This window comes from Chionomys nivalis, chromosome 15 (assembly GCF_950005125.1).
Source record: "Chionomys nivalis chromosome 15, mChiNiv1.1, whole genome shotgun sequence".
NCBI lineage: Eukaryota > Metazoa > Chordata > Mammalia > Rodentia > Cricetidae > Chionomys > Chionomys nivalis.
This window is the reverse complement of record NC_080100.1, coordinates 32,068,127-32,089,003: the sequence shown is the minus strand read 5'-3', so window position 1 is coordinate 32,089,003 and position 20,877 is coordinate 32,068,127. Positions and strand designations below refer to the sequence as shown.

The 20,877-nt window shown below is 41.8% G+C and overlaps 2 protein-coding genes across 3 annotated transcripts in view; one reads left to right on the top strand and one right to left on the bottom strand.

Moving 5' to 3' along the window:
* The first annotated feature begins 526 nt into the window (after positions 1 to 526).
* Positions 527 to 11,629, top strand: Mocs2 (molybdenum cofactor synthesis 2). Of its 2 annotated transcripts, none has more exons than XM_057789946.1 (6): positions 527 to 645; positions 1,714 to 1,858; positions 5,043 to 5,170; positions 6,000 to 6,150; positions 7,360 to 7,483; positions 9,578 to 11,627. In XM_057789946.1, exons 2-6 carry the CDS (start codon positions 1,761 to 1,763, stop codon positions 9,644 to 9,646), a joined length of 570 nt encoding a protein of 189 aa, XP_057645929.1. In that variant the 5' UTR covers positions 527 to 645; positions 1,714 to 1,760; the 3' UTR covers positions 9,647 to 11,627. The 2 variants fall into 2 exon arrangements, with proteins under 2 accessions (XP_057645929.1, XP_057645930.1); XM_057789947.1 differs by lacking the exon at positions 527 to 645 and adding an exon at positions 680 to 698 and having other exon boundaries at positions 9,578 to 11,629.
* A 6,471-nt stretch (positions 11,630 to 18,100) lies between these two features.
* The window catches only part of Itga2 (integrin subunit alpha 2), a 93,306-nt gene continuing 90,529 nt past the window's right edge, over positions 18,101 to 20,877 (bottom strand). Inside the window, exons 29-30 of the mRNA XM_057789903.1 lie at positions 18,957 to 19,073; positions 18,101 to 18,469 (exon numbers count right to left, since the gene is read on the bottom strand). Of these exons, the coding sequence (XP_057645886.1) occupies positions 18,389 to 18,469; positions 18,957 to 19,073 (198 nt within the window). The 3' untranslated portion in view covers positions 18,101 to 18,388. The remainder of the gene's footprint in view (positions 18,470 to 18,956; positions 19,074 to 20,877) is intronic.

Sequence of the window (20,877 nt, the reverse complement as noted above, 5' to 3'; positions counted from 1 at the left end):
TTGAGTGACAAGTGAGCCGTTTTGCATGGTCAGGTCCCTTAGTTCCCAGGCTGACTGCACAGGTTTGGCCCAGGCAGTACCTGTTTATCCTGTAATTCAAGACCATTTGCTTTGCTGGATGCCAAGTTTTGTGTGTTGTGAAACTTAACCGAAATGTAGACTGGGATCAGAGGTCATTTGACCACCGTGAAATCAAAGCTGGACCTTTGCTGATTGAGTTATTTAGTTTACTTGTGTAATTCACCCCTTGACCCAGTGAACCTGCGTTCACTGCTTTATGATTTATGGAAGAATCAATTCTATGTCAGTTGAAGTCAGACTTAACCATGTTTTCTAAGGAAAGGAACTAAGATTTAATGGTACCACACAAGCTTGTGACGGGTTTAAAAAGTATGAAGAAATCAGAGCTGGGTTTAAAGCGTTTGCCTCGAATATGAATCTGTGGATATGTTGAAGTTTTACGCGCAGTTACATTCGGAAACTTCCCAGTGCGAGTCATTTAAAGCATTTCTTCCTGTTTCAGATTGAAGTGTTGTATTTCGCAAAAAGTGCTGAAATAACCGGAGTTCGTTCGGAGACCATTTCTGTGCCGCAGGAAATCAAAGCGTTGCAGCTGTGGAAGGAGATAGAGACTCTGCATCCTGGGTAGTGAAAGTTGTAGAATGCACAGAATGGACCCTTTGATGTTTTTGAAATGTGTAAATTATATGTGTGTTGTAACATAAAAATACTAGTTTTATTTATTTTTTTTGAAATCTTAAAACTCCCATATTTAGGAATGTTTAACAAACATTACAGGTAATTTTCTAAAAAACGACACAGTAAAGTGGACGCCCCGAGACTTGTTTATATAATTTACCACCATCTTTATAATTTCTAGGGCAGAAAATGTAAGTTGTGCCTTTTGTAACCTAAGGATATAATTTTAAAGATGCTTTTAAAAGATGTTCACTGTAAATGTTTCTGTCCTTTTCTTTAGAATATTTGAATTTTTCTGAGTTTTTTTTTTTTTTTTTTAGAAATATAACAAACAGTACATGCTGCTGAGCTTGGCTTTTTATGAAATTTGAGAAATGTCCTCCTGGCATGTGAAAGTCTGAATGTAACTGCCACCATCTTCACTTCGAGCCCTTCTCTGATGAGATGTGGGGGGAATTTATTTGACAGTGTCCCAGGAATGCCAGGAGTGCTGCTTCTGCCTGCATAGACAGGCTTGACCCAGAACTCAGTGCTGGGTACAGAAGGCAACTGCCCTCCCTGTGTGTTCTGCAGGGAATTCTTCCCCTGGAGTCTTTCAGATTGCTTTTACTTTCAGTGAAAAGTTGGCCAAACTTTGTGCTCTTTTACCTACTTTCAGGGACACAACTGTCCTCGTGGGAGACATCTCAGCTAGACTATCGCTGTCTACACTTAAGCCTGAGAAAACACCATGTTCTGATTAGGAAGTTATTTTTTTCTCTCTCTCTCTAAAGGCTTGAATATTGGCCTCGTCTAGTTTGGGGGTATTTGTTTATTTTCCCCCACCAAGCACCCGGCTTTTCAGCAATAGTAACCTAACACATCTTTGTCATCAAGTGTATTCTTCAAGGGCTATGCTCTCTACTGAATGAGAGTTAGATTAATACCTTCGTGGGTGATGAGTTCCTCACTGCAGCCGAGGAGATGTGAGGCGGAGCTCACTTTACCCCTTCTCACAGACTGTTTCTCTTTCAGATTGGCCGATGTTAGAAATCAGGTGATACTTGCTGTTCGTCAAGAGTATGTCGAGCTTGGAGATCAGCAACTCCTGCTTCAGCCTGGAGACGAAATTGCCATTATTCCCCCAATTAGCGGAGGATAGGGCATCGGAGCCAGCTAGGTGTGTGGTGTCTCTTTTCCTAGCCAGTCTTGTGCTGCAGGACCCTACGCATGATAACTTGTATTTGGTTTGCTGTGTCTGTCTGCACCAGTCCTTTACTGATGCAACATCAACGGGGTAGCTTTGCTGATGGTAGGTAGTGATGCACACCATCTCCCATCTCCTGTCATCTCGGTAGTGAGCGGTTTAATGTCAGCAGGACACATTCATTATATTTATTTTACATTTGCTTACTGAGATCTTACTATGCTTATATTTTGATGGTGGGAAAACAAATTCAGAGAAGTTAAAAAAGAAACTCGTCTTTGGAGGCTGGGGAGGTGGCGCTGTCTGTAAAGTACTTGTTTGAATGATTTCTCAGCTGATTTTAGAACCTGCACGCTAATTTGGGTAGTCTTGTACAATCAGAAGGAAGGGGAATCTGTATGGTGGGAAGCACATAGGTCACCTGTTGGGGTTCTGTGTTATCAGAATCCAAAAGGGTGTAAAGTAGTGATTCTCAACCTGTGGGCCAAGTGACCTTTTTACAGGGATCACGTATCAGATGCCCTGCATATCAGATGTTTGCATCGCAGTTCATAACAGAAGCAAAATTGTCACCCCAGCACGGGGACGTGCAGTCAAGGTCCGCAGCATTGGGAAAGCTGCGAAGCTCTGGTGGAAAGGGGCCAGGCACCCCAGATAGCATGTAGAGAACGTGAGAAATCCCGGGAGTCAGGTGCCTTTTTTATTTTCTTAAAGTTGGTTAACAGGAAAACATGACTGGATTAAGACTTCATGGATTCTCAGCACTTCAAATACATCTTTAATGACTTCTCTGAGCCTTCCTTCACTTTTCTAATCAGATGAACTGGCACGGGATTTCCAATTACACTCCTTGTGCCTACAGTGTAAGGTCCTCGTCCCTGGCCTCCAGGTTAGCCTCTCCCGTTTGCTCCTGTGCTGCCAGGCAATTACGCTCTTTATTGTTCCAGAGTCTTGACATTTGCCACTCCCTTTAGCACCTACACCCTGTTCCCATTTCTTCATGTGCCTGCTTCTTATCTCTCAGGTCTGAACTTGCAACATGACCTCCTTAGAGAGACCTTTGTGATCTCTGAGACCTGTGAAATTCATTTATTTCTATTAAGTTTTTAGTGTGGTAGGTTTGCATTCCTCGTGTGTGTGTCTGTGTGTCTGTGTGTGAATGTGCACATGCCACAGGGTGCATGTGGAGGTCAGAGGTCAACTTGTAGGAGTTGATTCTTTCCACCGTGTATGTTCTGAGCTTGAAGCTTGGTAGTTAGGTTTGAAGAGCTGCTGAGCCATCTTCCTAGACCCGTGCTTCTTTGCTGGTTTTCTTGTCCTACTTATATATGAGCTCTCTGAGGCCAGGAGCCTGTGCTTTTGTTCCCTGCAGACCAGTGCCTAGGGTAGTCTCTGTCTTAGGATTTCTGTTCTTATGATAAAACACCATGACCAAAAGCAGGGTGGGAACAGAAAAGTTTATGTCTGCTTAGAACTGTCAGGATGTACTCTGGTGCTGAGAGAAGCCAGGACAGGAACTCAAGGCTGGAACTGAAACAGAAGCCATGGAGAAATAAATGCCACCTACTGGGTTGCTCCTCATGTCTTGCTCATCATGCCTTGCTTTGTCCACTTTCTTAGATTTAGGATCACTAGCCTAAGCGTTGTGTCCTGCTACAGTGAGCTGGGTCCTCTCATATCAATCATCAATCAAGAAAATGCCACCAAGGCTTAGCTACAGCCCATCTAGTATGGAAAGATTGAGGTTACCTCTTTGCACATAACTCTAGTTTGTGTAAAGTTGACATAAAACTACCCAGTGTAGTATAAAATATGGCATTGCATATTACTGTTTGGTGAATAAATGAGATACCAAAAAAGACTACACAATATCTAGATTGTAGGCCACAGTCGTTACCTTCTTTCCTCCATGACTACTGGGCTTGAGCCAGACTGTGAAGGGCTCCTTCTTCCTATGGAATCATTGTCTCCTCTCTTTTCCCACCTCTTGCTTGAATAAACAAAAAGGACATTCTTAGTGTGGGACTTGGTTGTATAGTGGTTGGTGGTGTTCTAGGTGTGGGGCATGGGCACATAGTGGTTACAAGGAAGGCCACTTGTTCGTCCCGGCCACGCAGAACTGAAATAATCACACAGAAACCATATTCATTAAAACACTTCTTGGGCCATTAGCTCTAGCTTCTTATTGGCTACCTCTTATATTAATTTAACCCATTTCTATTAATTTGTATATCACCACATGGCAGTGGTTAACCAGCATCTGTCTCAGGCAGAGGCTCTATGGCGTCTCCCTGACTCTGCTTTCTTCCTCCCAGAATTCAGTTCCATCTCCCCATCTAACTAAGTTCTGCCCTATCACCAGGCCCAAAGCAGTTTCTTTATTAACCAATGAAAGCAACACAAAGATCAAAGAACCTCCTACACCACATAGTGGTTAGTAATGTTCTAGGTGGTATGGGGCTTGGTTACTTGGTGGTTGGTGATATTCTAGTTGTGGGACTCAGTTATATAGTGGTTAGTGATGTTCTAGGTGTGGGGCTTGGACACACAGTGGTTAGTGATGTTCTAGGTGGTGTGTGGCTTGGCCATGTAGTGGTTAGTGACTTTCTAAGTCATTTGGGACTTACTTGGTCACATGGTGGTTGGTAATGTTCTAGGTGTGGGACTCTTTTACATAGTAGTTAGTGATGTTCTAGTGTGGCACTCATTTACATAGTGGTTAATGGTCTTCTAGATGGTGTGGGGATTGGTTACTTGGTGGTTAGCGGTATTCTAGGTGTGGGACTCGGCTACATAGTGGTTAGTGATGTTTTGGGCGTGGGGCTCGCCTATATAGAAGTTAGCGATGACATACATACAGATGAAAGTGGTGATACCTCAATTGCATCGTGTCAGAAAGAGGAACAATAATTACATTCTTGGCGTATATTGGCACATGATATGGACACATGTAAATGATTACGACCATGTAGAATTCCTGTAGACTAATGAGGGATAGTAATAGTTGTATTAGTTTGTTAGAACTTTGAACTTATCATTCAGATCAAAACCTCCTCTTCCTACCTGATAAAGAAAAAATGGGACATGGAAACAACATGTAAGTCTTAAGTGTTACTTCTGACACTCTCGCTGAAGGCTGTTGACATCTTATTTCTAGGAAAGATGTGGTTGAGGTTGACGAGAAACCTAAAGACATAATACTGTTGACTGAAGAGAAGCTCTCAGTGGATAAAGTCTCTCAGTTGGTGATCTCCCCGCAGTGTGGTGCGGTGTCTCTCTTTGTAGGTGAGTTTGTGATTTTCTCTGCAACAGAGTAGGAACTAGTGACACTAACTTCTGTGTTAGTGTCAACAGTCAAAGGGCACAGGGTACTGAGTGGCAAACCAGGATTGCCCTTGGAAGTGGACAGAAACTTTTTAATATGTATGTATGTATGTATGTATGTATGTATGTATGTATGTATGTATTATGTATTATGTATGTGTGTATGTATATATGTATGTATGTGTGTATTTGGTTTTTTGAGACAGGGTTTCGCTGTAGCTTTGGAACCTGCCCTGGAACTAGCTTTTATAGACCAGGCTGACCTTGAACTCACAGAGATCCATCTGCCTCTGCCTCCTGAGTGCTGGGATTAAAGGCGTGCACCACCACCACTTGGCTCAGTTCTGGTTTTATCTTAGTTACTTTTTGATTCACAAGCTGTGTTACAGGGATAATAAAGGCATGATAAAAGTCAATGCTAAGAGGAAAACTTGCATTTTCCAAATATTGAGGCAAAAATGTATTTTTTGATAATACTGGGAATGCAGATATTTTTCTTTTAAGTATGAAACACTATTGGTAAGAAGAAGAACACAGTCTGTTTTGGAACAAATGCTTTCAGGGAGCTTGCTTAATTATTATTATTTATTGACCATCTTGGAGATGGTTATTGTTTACTTTCCTAATCAGGTTTTTTTCTGTAGGAAATTTTAAGTAGGTTTTAGACAAATGTACAATACTTGTTTGTAAGTTAGAAACAATCCTTTTTAAAAAAAATATTCTGTAAAGTATTTCTAATATAGGAAAAATGTTATTTTCATTGTGTGGTTTTGTTTGTTTTGTTTTTTAGGGACTACAAGAAATAACTTTGAAGGCAAAAAAGTCATTAGTTTAGAATATGAAGCTTATCTACCAATGGCAGAAAAAGAAATCAGAAAAATTTGTCTTGACATCAGGCAGAAATGGCCAGTCAGACACATTGCGGTGTTCCATCGACTTGGGTAGGGTTTCCTTATCTTTTGAATGTTGAATTTGGTTGCTTTTTGTCTGTATATTGATACTGACTGTCTCTTACTGAGAAAGGAAGGCTTGTACTTTTCCCCTGGAGGACAGCAGAGAGGTCTCCCAGCATCTTCCTTGACTGCTTATTGGACGGCAGTTTGGGTGCCCTCTGTCCCTCTTTTGCTCTAATGAAGACCTTCAGGTCCAGGCCTGAGTGCTTGCGGGCATGCCTGCTTAAATCCTCGAAGCCTAGACAGTTGTTCAGGCCCTGGGCTTGGCATTATGTTGAAAGTTGGCTGTAGATCTGAAGCTGTTAAAACAGTTTATTTTTCATACTACCAAGAATAATGGCATTCCAGGATTTTAAAAGAAGCCAGCAGTTAAGACATCTGTCATTATTTTGTTATTAGCTATAATTTTATTACTAACTGCTAATGCTACTGGGTGTTGCCAGTTATGTTACTTAAGATTAATTGGTATGTATTATTTGTAATTATATGTTAAGTGTGTGTGGTCACTTTGGTCTTTAGATACCATCTTACCCTGTACCTTGTTTGAATTAGATGTCTGTTGAATTAGAGCAGTGGTTCTCAACCTATGGGTCTAAATGATCCTTCCACAGGAGTTGCTGACGACCATTGGAAAACACAGATATTTACGCTGCAATTCATGGCAGTAGCAAAGTTACAGTTATGAAGTAGCAATGAAAATAATTTTATAGTTGGCGGTTACCGCAACATGAGGAACTGTATTAAAGGATCACAGCGTTAGGAAGGTTGAAAATCACTGAATTAGAGAGAGGACCTTTTCTTCTTAGTCCCCATAAAGAAGTTTTATGGAAGCCTGGCAGTGGTGGCGCACGCCTTTAATCCCAGCACTCGGGAGGCAGAGGCAGGCGGATCTCTGTGAGTTCGAGACCAGCCTGGTCTACAAGAGCTACTTCCAGGACAGGCTCCAAAACCACAGAGAAACCCTGTCTCGAAAAACAAAAACAAAAACAAAAAAAAAAAAGAAGTTTTATGGATATATGGTAATTTCCACTAACTCTAACTGACATGAATGACCATTTTCTAATTAAACTAAATATTTAAATAAAAGAGAATTACGTTATAATTCTAATTTATAAGCAGATTTTCCCACCCTTTCAGTGGTTTCTCTACTATGTGAATTAGGAGATAATGGTAATTGTTTTCATCATCTTGTTGAAGTTTGGTTCCGGTGTCAGAAGCAAGCACAATCATTGCTGTGTCCTCGGCTCACAGAGCCGCGTCCCTGGAAGCTGTGAGCTATGCCATCGATTCTTTGAAAGCCAAGGTGCCCATATGGAAAAAGGTAAGTGACGGAAATAACTCATTTGTAAAGTAAGAGGACGTTCAGAATTTGGCTTCATATGGTTTTCCTTATCTGAAATGGTGCATTTATGACGTGTCTGTTTTCCAAGTTTAAGCATAAAAAATATATGCCCCAAGGAATGTGTGGTGTGGAAAAGGCCTCATGAGTGCTGGCAGATAGAATTTCTAGTCCACACTTTTCCTGCAGTTCATATGGGAATCTCCCTTCAGTAAGGACTCTGTTCTACTAGAGGCAAGTGAGAATGATGTCGGCTACTTAGTCTTTGCCTAAAACAGAAATCCCTTACGGCAGAAGAGCCTTTATCTAGTGGTTCTGTCTTAGGGTGGATAATATGTCTGAGAAAATGTTACTGGGTGGATTAGAAGACAAATAGCGACCAGACATGGTACACATCTACATTCTCGGCACTGTTGGGGAGATCACAAGCTTTATTTTCTCCTAGGCTACCTAGACCTCATCCCCAATATATGCATATGTATGTATGTAAAATAGAAGCAGTGATAGGACATTCTGTCTCTTTTTTCTGCCAATAAGTCAAGCTAAACAAGAATGAGTAATTCTCTGGTTAAATGGAGCATTCTGAAGGGACACCCCCCACCGCCAAGCCTGACTGCAGCAACACTGAACAGACAGTTCTGTACTTGTAAATCTTGGAAATATGTACTTAGGCATCTGAGTCTAGAATTCCCCTAGAGTGTGGCTGTTCCCAAAGCCAAGGAACCAATGCCAGCTCAAAGGATCAGAAGAGCCGTCCAGGGCCAGGACTATCCTCAAGGGTGGCTGGCCTCAGCCAGTGGGAAAGATGATCAGGTGGTACCCCTGAACCAGGGTCTGGGAAATTCAGTGAATGTATTTTCTGGCTAAAATCTGATCCTCTCTTTGGGCTAAAGAGTTTAGGAACTGCTCTGGGATTACAGGACAGGGTATGTGTAAAGACCACATGATTCTGAGAGAATAGGATAGGAGGCAAGCCTGCGCACGGGAGAGGAGAGGAGAGCGTTCCAAATGAGGTTCAAGCCAGATGGCAAGGCTGCTTTCTTCACTGGAGCGGAGCAGACAGACAGTCAAGACAGCTGATGGGGGGCAGGGGCTAGCCCTGCAACTGAGCAAGAAGCAGCAGTGGGCAATGCCCTTGGTTTATTCTTCAAGGAATAGGTGGACTTTCTATTTGCTTCCTGGTCTGTAGAGAAATGGGAACATGGAGGTGCTCAGAGGCCATGAAGGGGAGCAGGGGACGCAGACCTTATCCAGGAACAGACAAGGCATTAGTGGCTTGCTGTGGCCTGCAGTGCACACCTTTCAGGCCAAGCATTTAAAATAGCTGCTGTGAGGAAACTGAGAGAACCCAGAAAAGGCAATTTAACAAGGTAGTGGAGATGGGGAGGGTGAGAGAAAGAGAGGACAAGAAGAGGGGCGGGGGAAGAGGAGACGTGAGAATGGCAGGGATGAATTTAAGGGCAGTTGGAAGTTGAATCTGGATTTCTCTCGCTGTAGAAGTGAAATTTGGCCAATGTGGGAAGAGGCTATAACCTTTCTCTTCCTGTTGGGTTGTCTGCATTCCAGTCTGATTCTTTGCCTAGCTCACACTTGAAGATCATCTGAGACACAGGCAAGGGGGCCACAGGCAGGTAGAGAGCATTGCGCAGAGGTCACAGCGGGCAGCGGCACAGGCCTGTGGAAAACACTTGCCAGCTTCCCACGTAACCTCACAGCTGGTGGAAACCCAGCCCACCCCCAATCTTAGGAATGTCCAGGTCGGTGAGTTTGGAAAGAAAAAAGGGTTTGAAGCTAAGCCCTCCCGTTTTCTCATTCCTAATCTAACTGCTGATAAATAGAAGTAGATCCGAGAGAGGCAGGCGGCCCAGATGGAGTTGCTTACTCTTTTCTCTAGTTGCATCTTGTGACAACTTCTGCCTGTCATCTATGTTTGTGCTCGTGGAAATGTCGCTTAGATTGTCAAAAGTGGTGGGTGGTGGAAGTAGACGTCCTGGTCTCTTGTCTGACTTGTCTGAGTGTATTTTATTCTCTCTTGTTAATCCATATTGAAGACCTGTTGTGGTTCTGTTCTCTTAGGAAATATATGAAGAACCAGCATCATCTTGGAAAGGAAACAAAGAGTGCTTCTGGGCTGCTGGAGATTAGTCACTGGGTGTTTGCTGGTGCCTAAATCTTAAATGTGGCAAGCAATCTCTTAGGTGATACGAACGGAAAATAGCCGAATGCATGAGCGTGTGTGATGAGGGCTACAGGAACTAAAGGTGGAAGAAATGGCTTGACTAAAATATGAGATAAGGTCTGCTGGGCCATCCTGTGACTAATTCCCAGTTGTAGCCAGCTCACAAGGACTGTGACCTTCCTTTTATGGTCAGCTGTCCCAGGAAGACCTCCCTGTCCCATGGGATCTTGACAACATCATTATCAGGCATGTTTTACAAAAGATCGGCAGGATCAGAAAGTCATTGTTAGTTTTGATATTATATATTTTACATAACTTAAACGTAAAACCAAATAAATCATGATTTTAAATAGCTTAAAGTAGATTCTATTTGTGATAATATCTAAGAAATTTTATATTACGGAGACCACTATGACTTCAGAATCTATAACTACACAGTAAACCTTTTTATATTTCATTAGTTACCAGTATCCTTATGACTGTAAAAATTAGCATAAAATTGTTGCAAAACTATCAGCAAAATGGTTTGTGTTAAAATGGTATCTGATGTTTGAAAGTTGGCCCACAACTACTTAGGGAGATTATGTGGTTATTTATTAAAATAGTTTGGATAGTTTTATAATGTTTATATGATATTACCTTGTGTGAAGTTATAACTAAACATATTAAATTTTCTGCAAAATTTTTATACCAGACATCCAGTTTTTGATTGGTCAAGCTATCATAGCAGGTCCGAGTACAAAAGTCCCATACAATTTGTTGTGAAAGTTTTTTCAACTTTATTGACCTATATTTGATAAGTAAAATGTATTTTAAGTTCTATAATGTGGTGTTTGGATGCTTGTGTTGTGATCATCACGACCCAGATGAGTAACACATCTGTTGTTTCTGCAGCATCAGTAGGGGGCGACTTCAGGTGCATTCTGAGCTCCTAAATAATTAAAATCCCAGCATAGTTGGATGATAGACGTCATCATAGAATTAGAAACATTTATAATAAGAATAAAGACTACCATTAAACACTTAGATTGAAGCGTTTTTTTTTTTTTCTTTCTTTTTTGGCTTAAGTAACTTAGTAATTCTATTCATTATGTCCAGGAAAACCACATTTTACCTAGTTAGCTCATATATTCAACAAATGTTTTCTGAAAGCCGATCGTATGACAGACTTCTGCCCCTGTCCCGCATCTTTGTATCTTTGTTATCATGAGAAGATTGTCTTTCTTGATGGCTGTGAGCAACAGGATAGCCATGCATCCTCAGGGATTTCTTGGTTACTTGCTCTCTGTTTCTTGGTCCACCCCTAATTATTGGGTCAGAAGGACACTTGGAAGAGAGAAAAATCTCCATCCTGCTGTGGGATGGTCTTTCTGTGAATATGTGTTGCTCCCATTGGTTGATAAATAAAGCTGATTTGACCTATAGCCAGGAAGAATAATACTAGGTGGGAAAGCCAAAAGGAGATTCAGGCAGAAGGAGGGCAAAGTAGAGAGAGATGCCAGCAGCCACCCAAGAAACAACATGCCAGCAAACGGGCAAACACCATGGCAACATGGCAATACATAGATTAATCACAGGCTATTTTAAATGTAAGAGCTAGTTAATAATAAACTTGAGCCACTGGGCAAAAATTTATAACAAATGTGAGCCTCTGAGTGATTATTTGGAAGCAGCTGTGGGACTGGGTGGTGTGATGTTAAGTTGGGAGCGTCACCCCAGGCCCTGGCATCCATCCCAGCCCCCTGGCCTGGGAGTTGCGTTGGTCTGGACTCCAAATCCCAGCATGTCAGGTCCTGACCCCTCCCCAGGGGAGGGTAAGGACCACTCCCACAGGTATTTAAGTGGGAGTCCCGAGGAGGAACGTGTAGTTAAGGGTTTTGCATGTGCTCCCCATGCTCTCGGCCACCTGAGAGTGCTGCAATTATTAAAACATGGGAATTTTAATTCGATTTAATTTGGCTTGATTGGATTTCTGTGCGCCTGTCTAGAGGATTTTTCTTAACAGGTGGGACAGAGAAACCATTTATACCATAAACTTCCACTAGTGATTTGGGGTAGTCTGTCTATCTCAACCTTCTGTCACTTTAGAACCTTCCTTTCCTTCACAGGTTTTAGTCTGCATCTGTATCAAGAACTGGGTGTTGGAGTCAGTTACCCTAACCCTGAAAACACATTAGGTTACTGGGCCACTGTGTATCTGCCTAGGATTGTACACCCCTGGTGTTAACATTAATGTGAGATACTTTCCATTTCTAGAGCTTAGAGTGGTGGTGAACACCTTTAATCTCAGTACTAGAGAGGGTCTCTGAGTTTGAGGCTAATCTGGTCTACATCGTGAATTCCAGGACACCAGGCTTACACAGAAAAATTCTGTCTCTAAAACCAAAACCAACCAAAAACAACAACAACAACAAAATTACCATTCAAATGCTTTTAAAAGGCCCTTATTGAAGGTAATTGTGTTTTTAAAGAGCATAGAGCAGACATTAAAAATAGTTTTAAAGAATCATGCCTTTGTTAAGTAGGCTTGATGCTGTGTGTGACCTGGACTTTTAAGTCTCCAGCATGAAAATGTAGGGTTAGATTTGGGACGCGCTGGAAGAACCAGAATGGAGCATCCTTGAAAGTTTATAGCACACGGCCCTGGAATTCAAAGGGATCTTCCTTCGTCCCCGACTTCTCTGGAGGGGCGGAGTTAATTGGTGGTTGGAGATGAAAGGCTGATGTCACCGTGGCACGTAGCCATTGCCAGCTGGATGTTAAAGCAGAAGAGTAGCCTTCAAAACAAACCGCAGCCTTAGCACATCGCATGCTCTGGACTGTGACTGGTCCTGCGTGAGTTCCCCCAAGAAGCTCAATAATCGTGAGCTGAAAATTTCCAAACAAAACACAAAAGTAATAGCAGATGTTTGGTCACTGATGTAGCCTCTAGATTTGTATCTTTTGGATATGATCTGTAGAGTCACGATATGTCTTCAGCATGTTTCGAGACTGGTTAAGAAGCAGTCGTTTGGATCTTGGTTTTGACTTCCTGAGTATGAACGTCTTGGCTACTAGGATTCCTGGGTGAGTTTTGAACCCAGTTTCCTTACTTCCCCTTCATGGTCCAGGCCTTGTGGACTCAACCATCACCTGCCTCTCTGCCATTTCCAGCCTAACTCATCTATGTTTCTATAAGGGCCTTCACATGGGTGCTGGGACCTCCCAGACTCCAGCGTTCTCACCTCTGCTATCCAACATAGTAGCCTTCCTCCCCACCTCCCATCCTGCTCCAGCCATTGCTGTGACTGGTGTGGGCAAGCCGTTCTTGCCTCTTCTAGATTGTTCTTCCTTGTGAGATTTATGTACCCTGCTTCTTGTCTTTGTTCCAAACTCTGAGTGTTATTTGCACACAGAACTTCCACAGACTACCCTGCTTAAAAGTGAACCCCTGTCCATTTCCTCAGCCTCATTTTTTGTTATGGTGTCTGATGCCACCTGAAGTGCGACACCCAGCCATTTATCACCATCATTACCTTCAACTGCGTGAGATCAAGGGCTTTCTCACCGAACTGCATGAGCTTATAACATTCGGCTAAATCTTTGTGGTGGTGTTAAATACTGGTGCTGTTGGCTTCACATACTGTCTCTCAAATTAAACACACCTGACATGTAAGTCGTACCACATACAGATGTGAAAAAGCATCTGGTTAACCAAACGAACCAGTAGGCAAAGGTAGCTATTCTAGTCCATGGTGTGTTGTAATTAGTTGAATCATCCAGCAGAGGGCAGTAGATCCAGGCCTATCATTGCAAGTGACTTAAATTTAATACTGACCAGAACCAAAAGGTTTGTAGTTTTTAGTACTAATACAGAACAGTAATTATTACACAGTTACCTGTATGGGACACAATGACAGCTTCCATACACGTTTTAAAAAGCCATTGATAAGAAGGAAGTCCTGCTCTGACCAATAAGCGATTTCCAATTATCTCTGCTGGGAAATGGAAAATTAATAGAGTGTCATTTGGTACATCAGCCACTCTCCAGGGCAGACCCTGTGCCCAGGAGTAGTTGGCCAACACAAAGAGAGTTCCATGCTTTTCTGTGTTCCTTTATTTACTTATTTATTTATTTATTTTTGGGGGGGAGGAGAGAGAGAGAGAAACAAAACCACAGTTGGTTGAGTAGGGAGGTAGGAGAGTCTAGGAGAGTGGAGTGTGGGGAAAGAGTGTGGTTGAAATACATTGTCAAAAAATTTTTGAATAAAGAAATAATATGGATCTTTCTGTAAAGAAAAATAAAACTAAAAACAACAATAACAATTTTTTTTCTTGCTTGTATTTTAAGCACATGTACTCGTTTTTCTATAGAAAGCTATACATTTTGGGGGGTGGGAATTCACAGGAAGGAAGGCCTGATACCAGAGTGGGAGATGTTTCAGCACTGGCGTAGATGGCAACATGGTCACATTCTCCCTGCCGCGAGGGCAGTCTGCGTTCCTGTCTATCGAGCTTCGGGTCTATCGGCTTCCATTCTTCAATGTGTGTGAGACACTGTGATTTGCACATTGCGGCACATCGGTTGCTTTGATTGTCTGTCAGGCCACAAACTTAGGCTACTGATGGCCCACGTCTTCTTAAATTGAATCTTGAATGTGTTCTGAAGCAAAAGGACTCCCTAAGACATATTGAAATGTGTGGCTTTGCAATAAAAACCCAAGTAGAGGAGCTTACTTTCAAAACATTTTTAATGATATTTAACAACAGGTTGTGAAAAGAACAATTTTCAATTAAATAAGACTTTTCTGTCCGACTCTCGTGCTTTGATATAGGGAAAGTTCTTATTTATGTCAATCACTATAATTTGATTGTTTCTAAGAAATCAAATAAATTCACCAAATTGGGGTACAAACAAATACATTCATCTTGTTTACTTTTGGGGGGAGTAAAATGGCAAAGCACATTTAGTTCAAACCTGCAAACATTACATCTCAGCAAGACTACTAATCCTGTGTGGAGAGAATGAGACACTCTCCTCTTTAAAAATAGACAATTCTACTCCTTGTGCAATATATACATTTACATTTTGGCTTCATTTGCCAAAACCAAGTACATACAATACAATCTATATATTTACACATTGACTACATCTTTCTACTTGAAAATTCAAAGTAGTAAATATTTTACTCCCAAAGTTGCCCCCATGTTTATCTTTTAACTCTGGGTGTTTACTCTTTCTTGTTAATGAAAAGGAACCTTCCTGAATGTACATAAAGGCCATAGTGCTCGGGGATTGTGTACAGAATTGTGTGTGTATAAGGAGATGGATGAGGGAGTTCTGCTAAGAATCCTGCCTTCTCTTTAATGAAGTCTTAATGAGATTCTTACATGTTAGGTTACAGCCCTGTATCAAGATAGATGCAGCATAACACTATACTTTATAATTTAGAATTATAGGCACGTGTGTGACTATCATAAATTGGCTTCAGTTTTCTTTATTCTTCACAGTTAAAGGCAAGGTTCACTGCCTTATAAAGATAACACTGCTAGCTAGAAGAACATGCGACCAGTTAGGCATTCATAGTTTGCTGCTAAAATGAGTGATGCATAGTTTTAAATGAGTCCAGTTCCTTTATTACACTATTTTACCTTGCTGCTCTTTATAGAGCTGTGTGCTGAGCACGCAGGAGGCAACTCAAGTGTTTAAGATCACATTTTTTTGTGATCCACCATTTATGAAATGGAAATTTTAACCTGACATCTTTTGAGTCCCATACTTACTATTAAAGCAAAAGATAGGGTTGAATGGACCACAAAACTTCCTTCCCAACCCTGCCTACCTGCCCCCAATAATTTCTTGAGAACATTCGGCTTTGCTAAAAATTTCTTGAAAGATACAGGAGTCACTTAGTAAAGACTGGGTGTGCGGGACATGTGTTGGTGTCAGGACCCCGGGAGGGGGGGGAGATGCAATCTTTCCTTGAGTAGGTAGAAGCCAAGGATGCTCCTGAAAACCCTGGGAGGAACAAGACAGCTCCTCCCCTCATGAAACTGCCTGCTCCAGAATTACAGCATCGCTGAGGTCACAACCCCTGGGCTAGCGTGAGAAATGGTTTAGAGACTGGGTCTAAGTCTTAGTCGTAAGCCAGCCTTACCCCTTAAACACTAATCAAAACTGATGACCTAAGCCAAGGCTCGTCAAAGGTCTCAAGCTCTGTGTGTATAGTAGTAGATGACCCTGGTTTACTGCCTGTAGAAGGAGAGGCAGGCAGTAAAATAAAGGAACTGTGTGATATGAGTACTCCTAAAGTGCACTAGAAAAGGTGTGTGTGTGTGTGTGTGTGTGTGTGTATAGTAGGTTTGTGAAGGATTCTCTGTCAACCTGGTTTCTCTACTCCAAACTAAAAATTTGGTTAGAATGCCACAGTGCCTCCACGCAGCTGTTAAAAGACTTGGACCCTGGATCACGTAACTAAGAGAGTACCAAGCTGGTTTTGCTGTGCCTTCCTGACATTTGCAGCTAATATTTTTTTCCCTTCTGTTTGGCTTTAGACAAGGATGAAGTAAGCCAATAACTGGTCCAATTGGCTCTGGCCTGCCACGCAGGGGCCTGGCCATGGGGACAGTCAGGGCCACCCATGCACACCCAGGCAAACTGGTTTTCCTCTGACCTCCCTAGGTCCCATTCTTGGAGGTTGTATAGTAGGAAATCCTTATGTTTAACTTTTAAGACTGAGTCACTGCTGAGCCCTAACCCTGACTTCCCCTTTCATAATGAGAACAATGAAGTTCCGCGAGGTTAAGGACTGGGCCAAAGCTCTATGCATATAGTGTGTGATCGTGGCTTCTACTGTTGTTCCCTGGATCCGTCTTCCCGGTGCTCTTCTGGAGAATGTGTAGGCTTCGAAATAAGGTGCCAAGGGTGGAAAAGGGTGTGCAACTCCCTGGAGCACAGTCTGTTTACATCACAACGCCTGGGTGCTTGTCAAAATTCAGGCCATTGGGTTTTCTATCAGCCCGACCTAGTCAGAGTTTCTAGAGTCGGAGCTGAAGAGTTTTGCCTGCCTGAATCAAGCATAGAGGATCTGCTGCTCGTCCAACCTGCGAATCCCTGAGCTGTTCCTTTCACCTTCTGTATAACTGTGACAGCTGCAATCCAGGCATAGTCTTCTTACTGGGTAGCAGCAAATGGAAATAGCTCCCTAAAGTTGAGGAGTGTATGAATAGCCACACAGGTGTGCTAAAGGGGACTTTCTCACCCCACACTGTCGTAGTGTGGGGGGCAGGTTGGGACTGGTAAAGGAGAGTGGGTAACTACTGGGGGGAAAGGCAGGCCGCTGGGGGCTTCTGTCGTTAAGGGCAACAGGGAAGGGGAGAGGCAGGCGAGGCAGTTAGCAAAAGAAATTGTTCATCTCTGGCAAATCCGCTAGTCCCTTCCAGCTAGCTAATCAGGTAAAAGAGAAATCTTGCTATTCCTAAAAGGAACGCCCCTCCCCCTTTCCTTTGTCAGGATGGCCCCAGCAGACATTTATACTATAAACTTGTTATAGTATAGGGGATTAGTAAATTTTGGTGTCTTGGCTTTTAAACTGACCCTCCCACAGCATGATGTTTGTGGTGTGTTTTTTTTTTAGTAATTGGTATATTTATATGCAAGTATTCTATATATGTATATATACATATATATGTATTGTATGTATGTGCACATATATGTATTATGCACATATAAAATACTATATATATATATATATTCTGTATTTCTCTTGGCTATTCAAGCATGTTTATAGTAAAGATAGTACTCAGAAGAGGCAGTCAGGATATGAAAGAAAGCAACAAGTTTTATGTATTTTTTAAAGATCCTGCTAAGCAAGCACTCTGTGATTAAGCTGAACCCCAGCGGCATTTCACCTTTTGCTTGTAGACAAGGTTTCCTTAAGTTGTCCAGGATAGCCTTGAACTCACTGTACAACTCAGGGACACCCCAGACTCGGACCCCTGTCTCAGCTTCCTGAGTAGCTGAAATTACTGTCCTGCAATAGCAAGACTTTTTTTTTTATTAAAAAAAACCTAGTTTATAAATAATATTATCATTTAAAAGTATCCTCTGTCGCAACCTTGGATGACCAGCATAAATTGAAAAAAACAATCTATGCTGGTTTTCTCTCTTTTCAACAAACATTCATATATATTATAGTAATATATATGTGGAAACATTCAATATAATATATATTATTTACAATATAATTTATGTCACAGTTATATATATGTAATACATACTTATATGCTATATTAATAATATAACATATATAATATGCATTATGTATTATATGCATACCAGGTACTTTTCACTTCTATTGTTACTTTTAGTAAAATTAAAAAGAGCATCCCCCCATGCACTTTCCCACCCCCCATCTGAAAAATGTTACAATTTTCTTGAAGGCTTGTCATGCATAGACTCATCCTGTCTTCTTGACATAATAAACGTTAGCATGTAAACACTGGACTAGCCCGTTTAAAAATTACTTTTTTTTTCTTTCTATATATAATGTCTTTGTTTTTTTTTTAGCCCTAACCTCCACCCACAATGTCTTCATTCCCAACTGACCAGCAGTTTACTCTAAAATTATCAGGCTAGTTTGCCTATTAAATTATTTAAAACCGGACTGTCACAGAGTGAACCGTAGCTGGGAGTCGCCAGCCGCCATGCCGTGGTGTCCGCTGGGAGTTTAGCTGTTGAGTTCTGTGGTCTCGTCCATCTCATCTGGATTTGGGCTCATTTTTTTATATTGTCTTTTGAAGAAGCCAAGCTGTAAGGTGATGATGACATAGCTGGTTACCGCCCTGTGACTACAGTTACCTTGATTTGGTCATTAGCCAACAAACACACGTATCCACACCGCACCATGCCCAGAAAATACCCAACAAAAGAAAAGAATGACATCACCACCCATGGCTGGCTCATGCTTTGTTGCCCACTTCTCTGTATCCCCTCTAGAGGACATTTGGGGGGACTAGCGCACAGACTGCAGACTAATATCTTAGCATTCATATATTGAGGAACTTTAGGTTTCATTGTGTGAAACTGAGTATCTGTCATATTTATTTGAGACAAAATTTTCAGGTTACTGTGTGATAGGAAGGTTAAAACCAAACTAAGTCCCTGTTGGTTTTTTAAAGATTTGTGTAAGAAAGCACAAACAACTTTGCATTTCTTTTCTCAATGGCAAGCAGTACCATGCCATTCAAAACAGGGGCCTTTGGGAGTACCACCTTTTACCTGTGAAGTTTTCTTACCTTCCACAAACCTGCAACCAGAGCCAAGAGCAAGAGGATTCCAGCAATTATGCTTCCTATTATAACCCCTGTCGGTACTTCCTCTTTCTCGGTGGGTTTCATTATCATAAGGGGAATCTGTGAATGAATACATGCTCACAATTGAGTTATCCATTTAGCAGAAAAGTAATATGGTCTAACACAGTTCAATAATTTATAAATATGACCCACAGTTCTGGAGGGGGCTGTGACTTGTCATAGCATTTGTCCCTCAGGCATCATGAAAAACACATTGAAGAGACAATTTGAAAACTCAGGCAATGCACAACCTTTCTACTTTTTTCCCTTCTGCTGTGTTACTGTCTTATGGCTGTGCTGAACAGAAGGCATCAGTGCTTTTCTTGTTTAAAGTAGACACTCCAGCTACTTTTTAGTTCTCTTTCTTTCTTTCTTTCTTTCTTTCTTTCTTTCTTTCTTTCTTTCTTTCTTTCTTTCTTTCCTTCCTTCTCTTTTCTTTTCTTTTCTTTTCTTTTCTTTTCTTTTCTTTTCTTTTCTTATGAGACCAAAGCATCCTAGGAATTGGGCAAGCATAGCCTCATCCAACCATCCAACCCCTCATTCAATAATTTTGTATCAGCTTTTAAAATATGATTTCAGTCTCTTTCAACTTTGATACAAGACACTGGAAAAGCAGAACAGATGGGGTTTTGCCAGGGTGAGGTTGACCTCAGTGACGACACTGTCCTTGGGCATAGTCATGGCTTTATGCCCCTGTCCTATGGTGATCTTTGTGGCGTGGAGTGGAATGGCATCCTTAGGGCTTGAACAGTGACACTTCATATTCTTTTTCTTGGTTGATAAAAGGGGTCTCCACAAAAATATTCTTAGAGTTACAGAGCAAAAGGGAACAATAATTTATTTACTTACTACCATGTTAAACTATAGAAGAGCTGTCTTTTTTGTTTCTTGGGTTTTTTTTTTTGTGTTTGCTTTATTTTTGGAGACAGGATTTCTCTGTGTAACCATGGCCATCCTGGAACTCGCTCTGTCGACCAGGCTGGCCTCGAACTCGGAACTCAGAGACTGGCCTGCTTCTGCTTCCCTAGTGTTGTAATTAAGGGCATGTGCCACCGCTGCCACCTGGCAAGCTGCATTTTATGGTGGGATAAATAGGAACCAAGCTCTGTGAGTCTGTTTCTCCTCATTTGTATTGAAAAGCTAAAATGTTCTGAATGAAATCACCATAAATTCACCCAGTTCACTGCTGTGTAGTAGTGCGGTACCAAGACTGTGGTCTGGAGCCCACCCATCTGATGCTTGGATCACCCTGTACCCTTGAGCACAATACTTCATTGAAGTGGGCCTTTATATCAGTGTGTGCCAGCATATTATTTGGGTTCCAAGTATTCCTGAAAAGGTTATCCAGATTATTGTTTGGATTACAGAATAACTTCACAGACACAAGTAGAAGCCAGTCTCTGCTATTAATTAGTACTGCTCATAGAAAAAAAACCAAGAAAACTGGTGGACTCATGAAAATGAAACTTTAAATTTTCAGTTACTATCTTCAAGGGCTGTTTTCACAAAAGACAGACTTTAGCAGCGTTTACAGACCCCCCCCCCCCAATGCTGCACCTTTATGGCAGGCTTTGAGAGCAGTCTATACTGTTCTCACCGTCACTAGGTTCACAGTGATTCGAGTTTGGAGCCTGCACTTCCTTCCTTTGGCTCCACTTCTGGGTTTCCATGCCCAGCCTCGGCAGAGAGGGTGTGGGCTTTGACCGAGGTTCCCAAACCAAAGACAGAAAAGCAGCCTCCATTGTGTGGAATAATTTTTCCGGGGACAAGAGTGGGGCAGCAGTGTTGGGAACTCAACACAGGCATTGAGAGAGGCCCAGAGTTCATGGGGCCCTTGGCTTTCTACCCGATGTGTAGGCTGGAG

What these genes read in the sequence shown, in the direction of transcription:
- Mocs2 (XM_057789947.1), top strand. Translation starts at nt 1,761, where the DNA reads ATGTCGAGCTTGGAGATCAGCAACTCCTGCTTCAGCCTGGAGACGAAA. An exon ending in TGCGGTGTCTCTCTTTGTAG is followed by an intron (nt 5,171 to 5,999) that starts GTGAGTTTGTGA and finishes TTTGTTTTTTAG; the next exon opens with GGACTACAAGAAATAACTTT. An exon ending in AGGTGCCCATATGGAAAAAG is followed by an intron (nt 7,484 to 9,577) that starts GTAAGTGACGGA and finishes CTGTTCTCTTAG; the next exon opens with GAAATATATGAAGAACCAGC.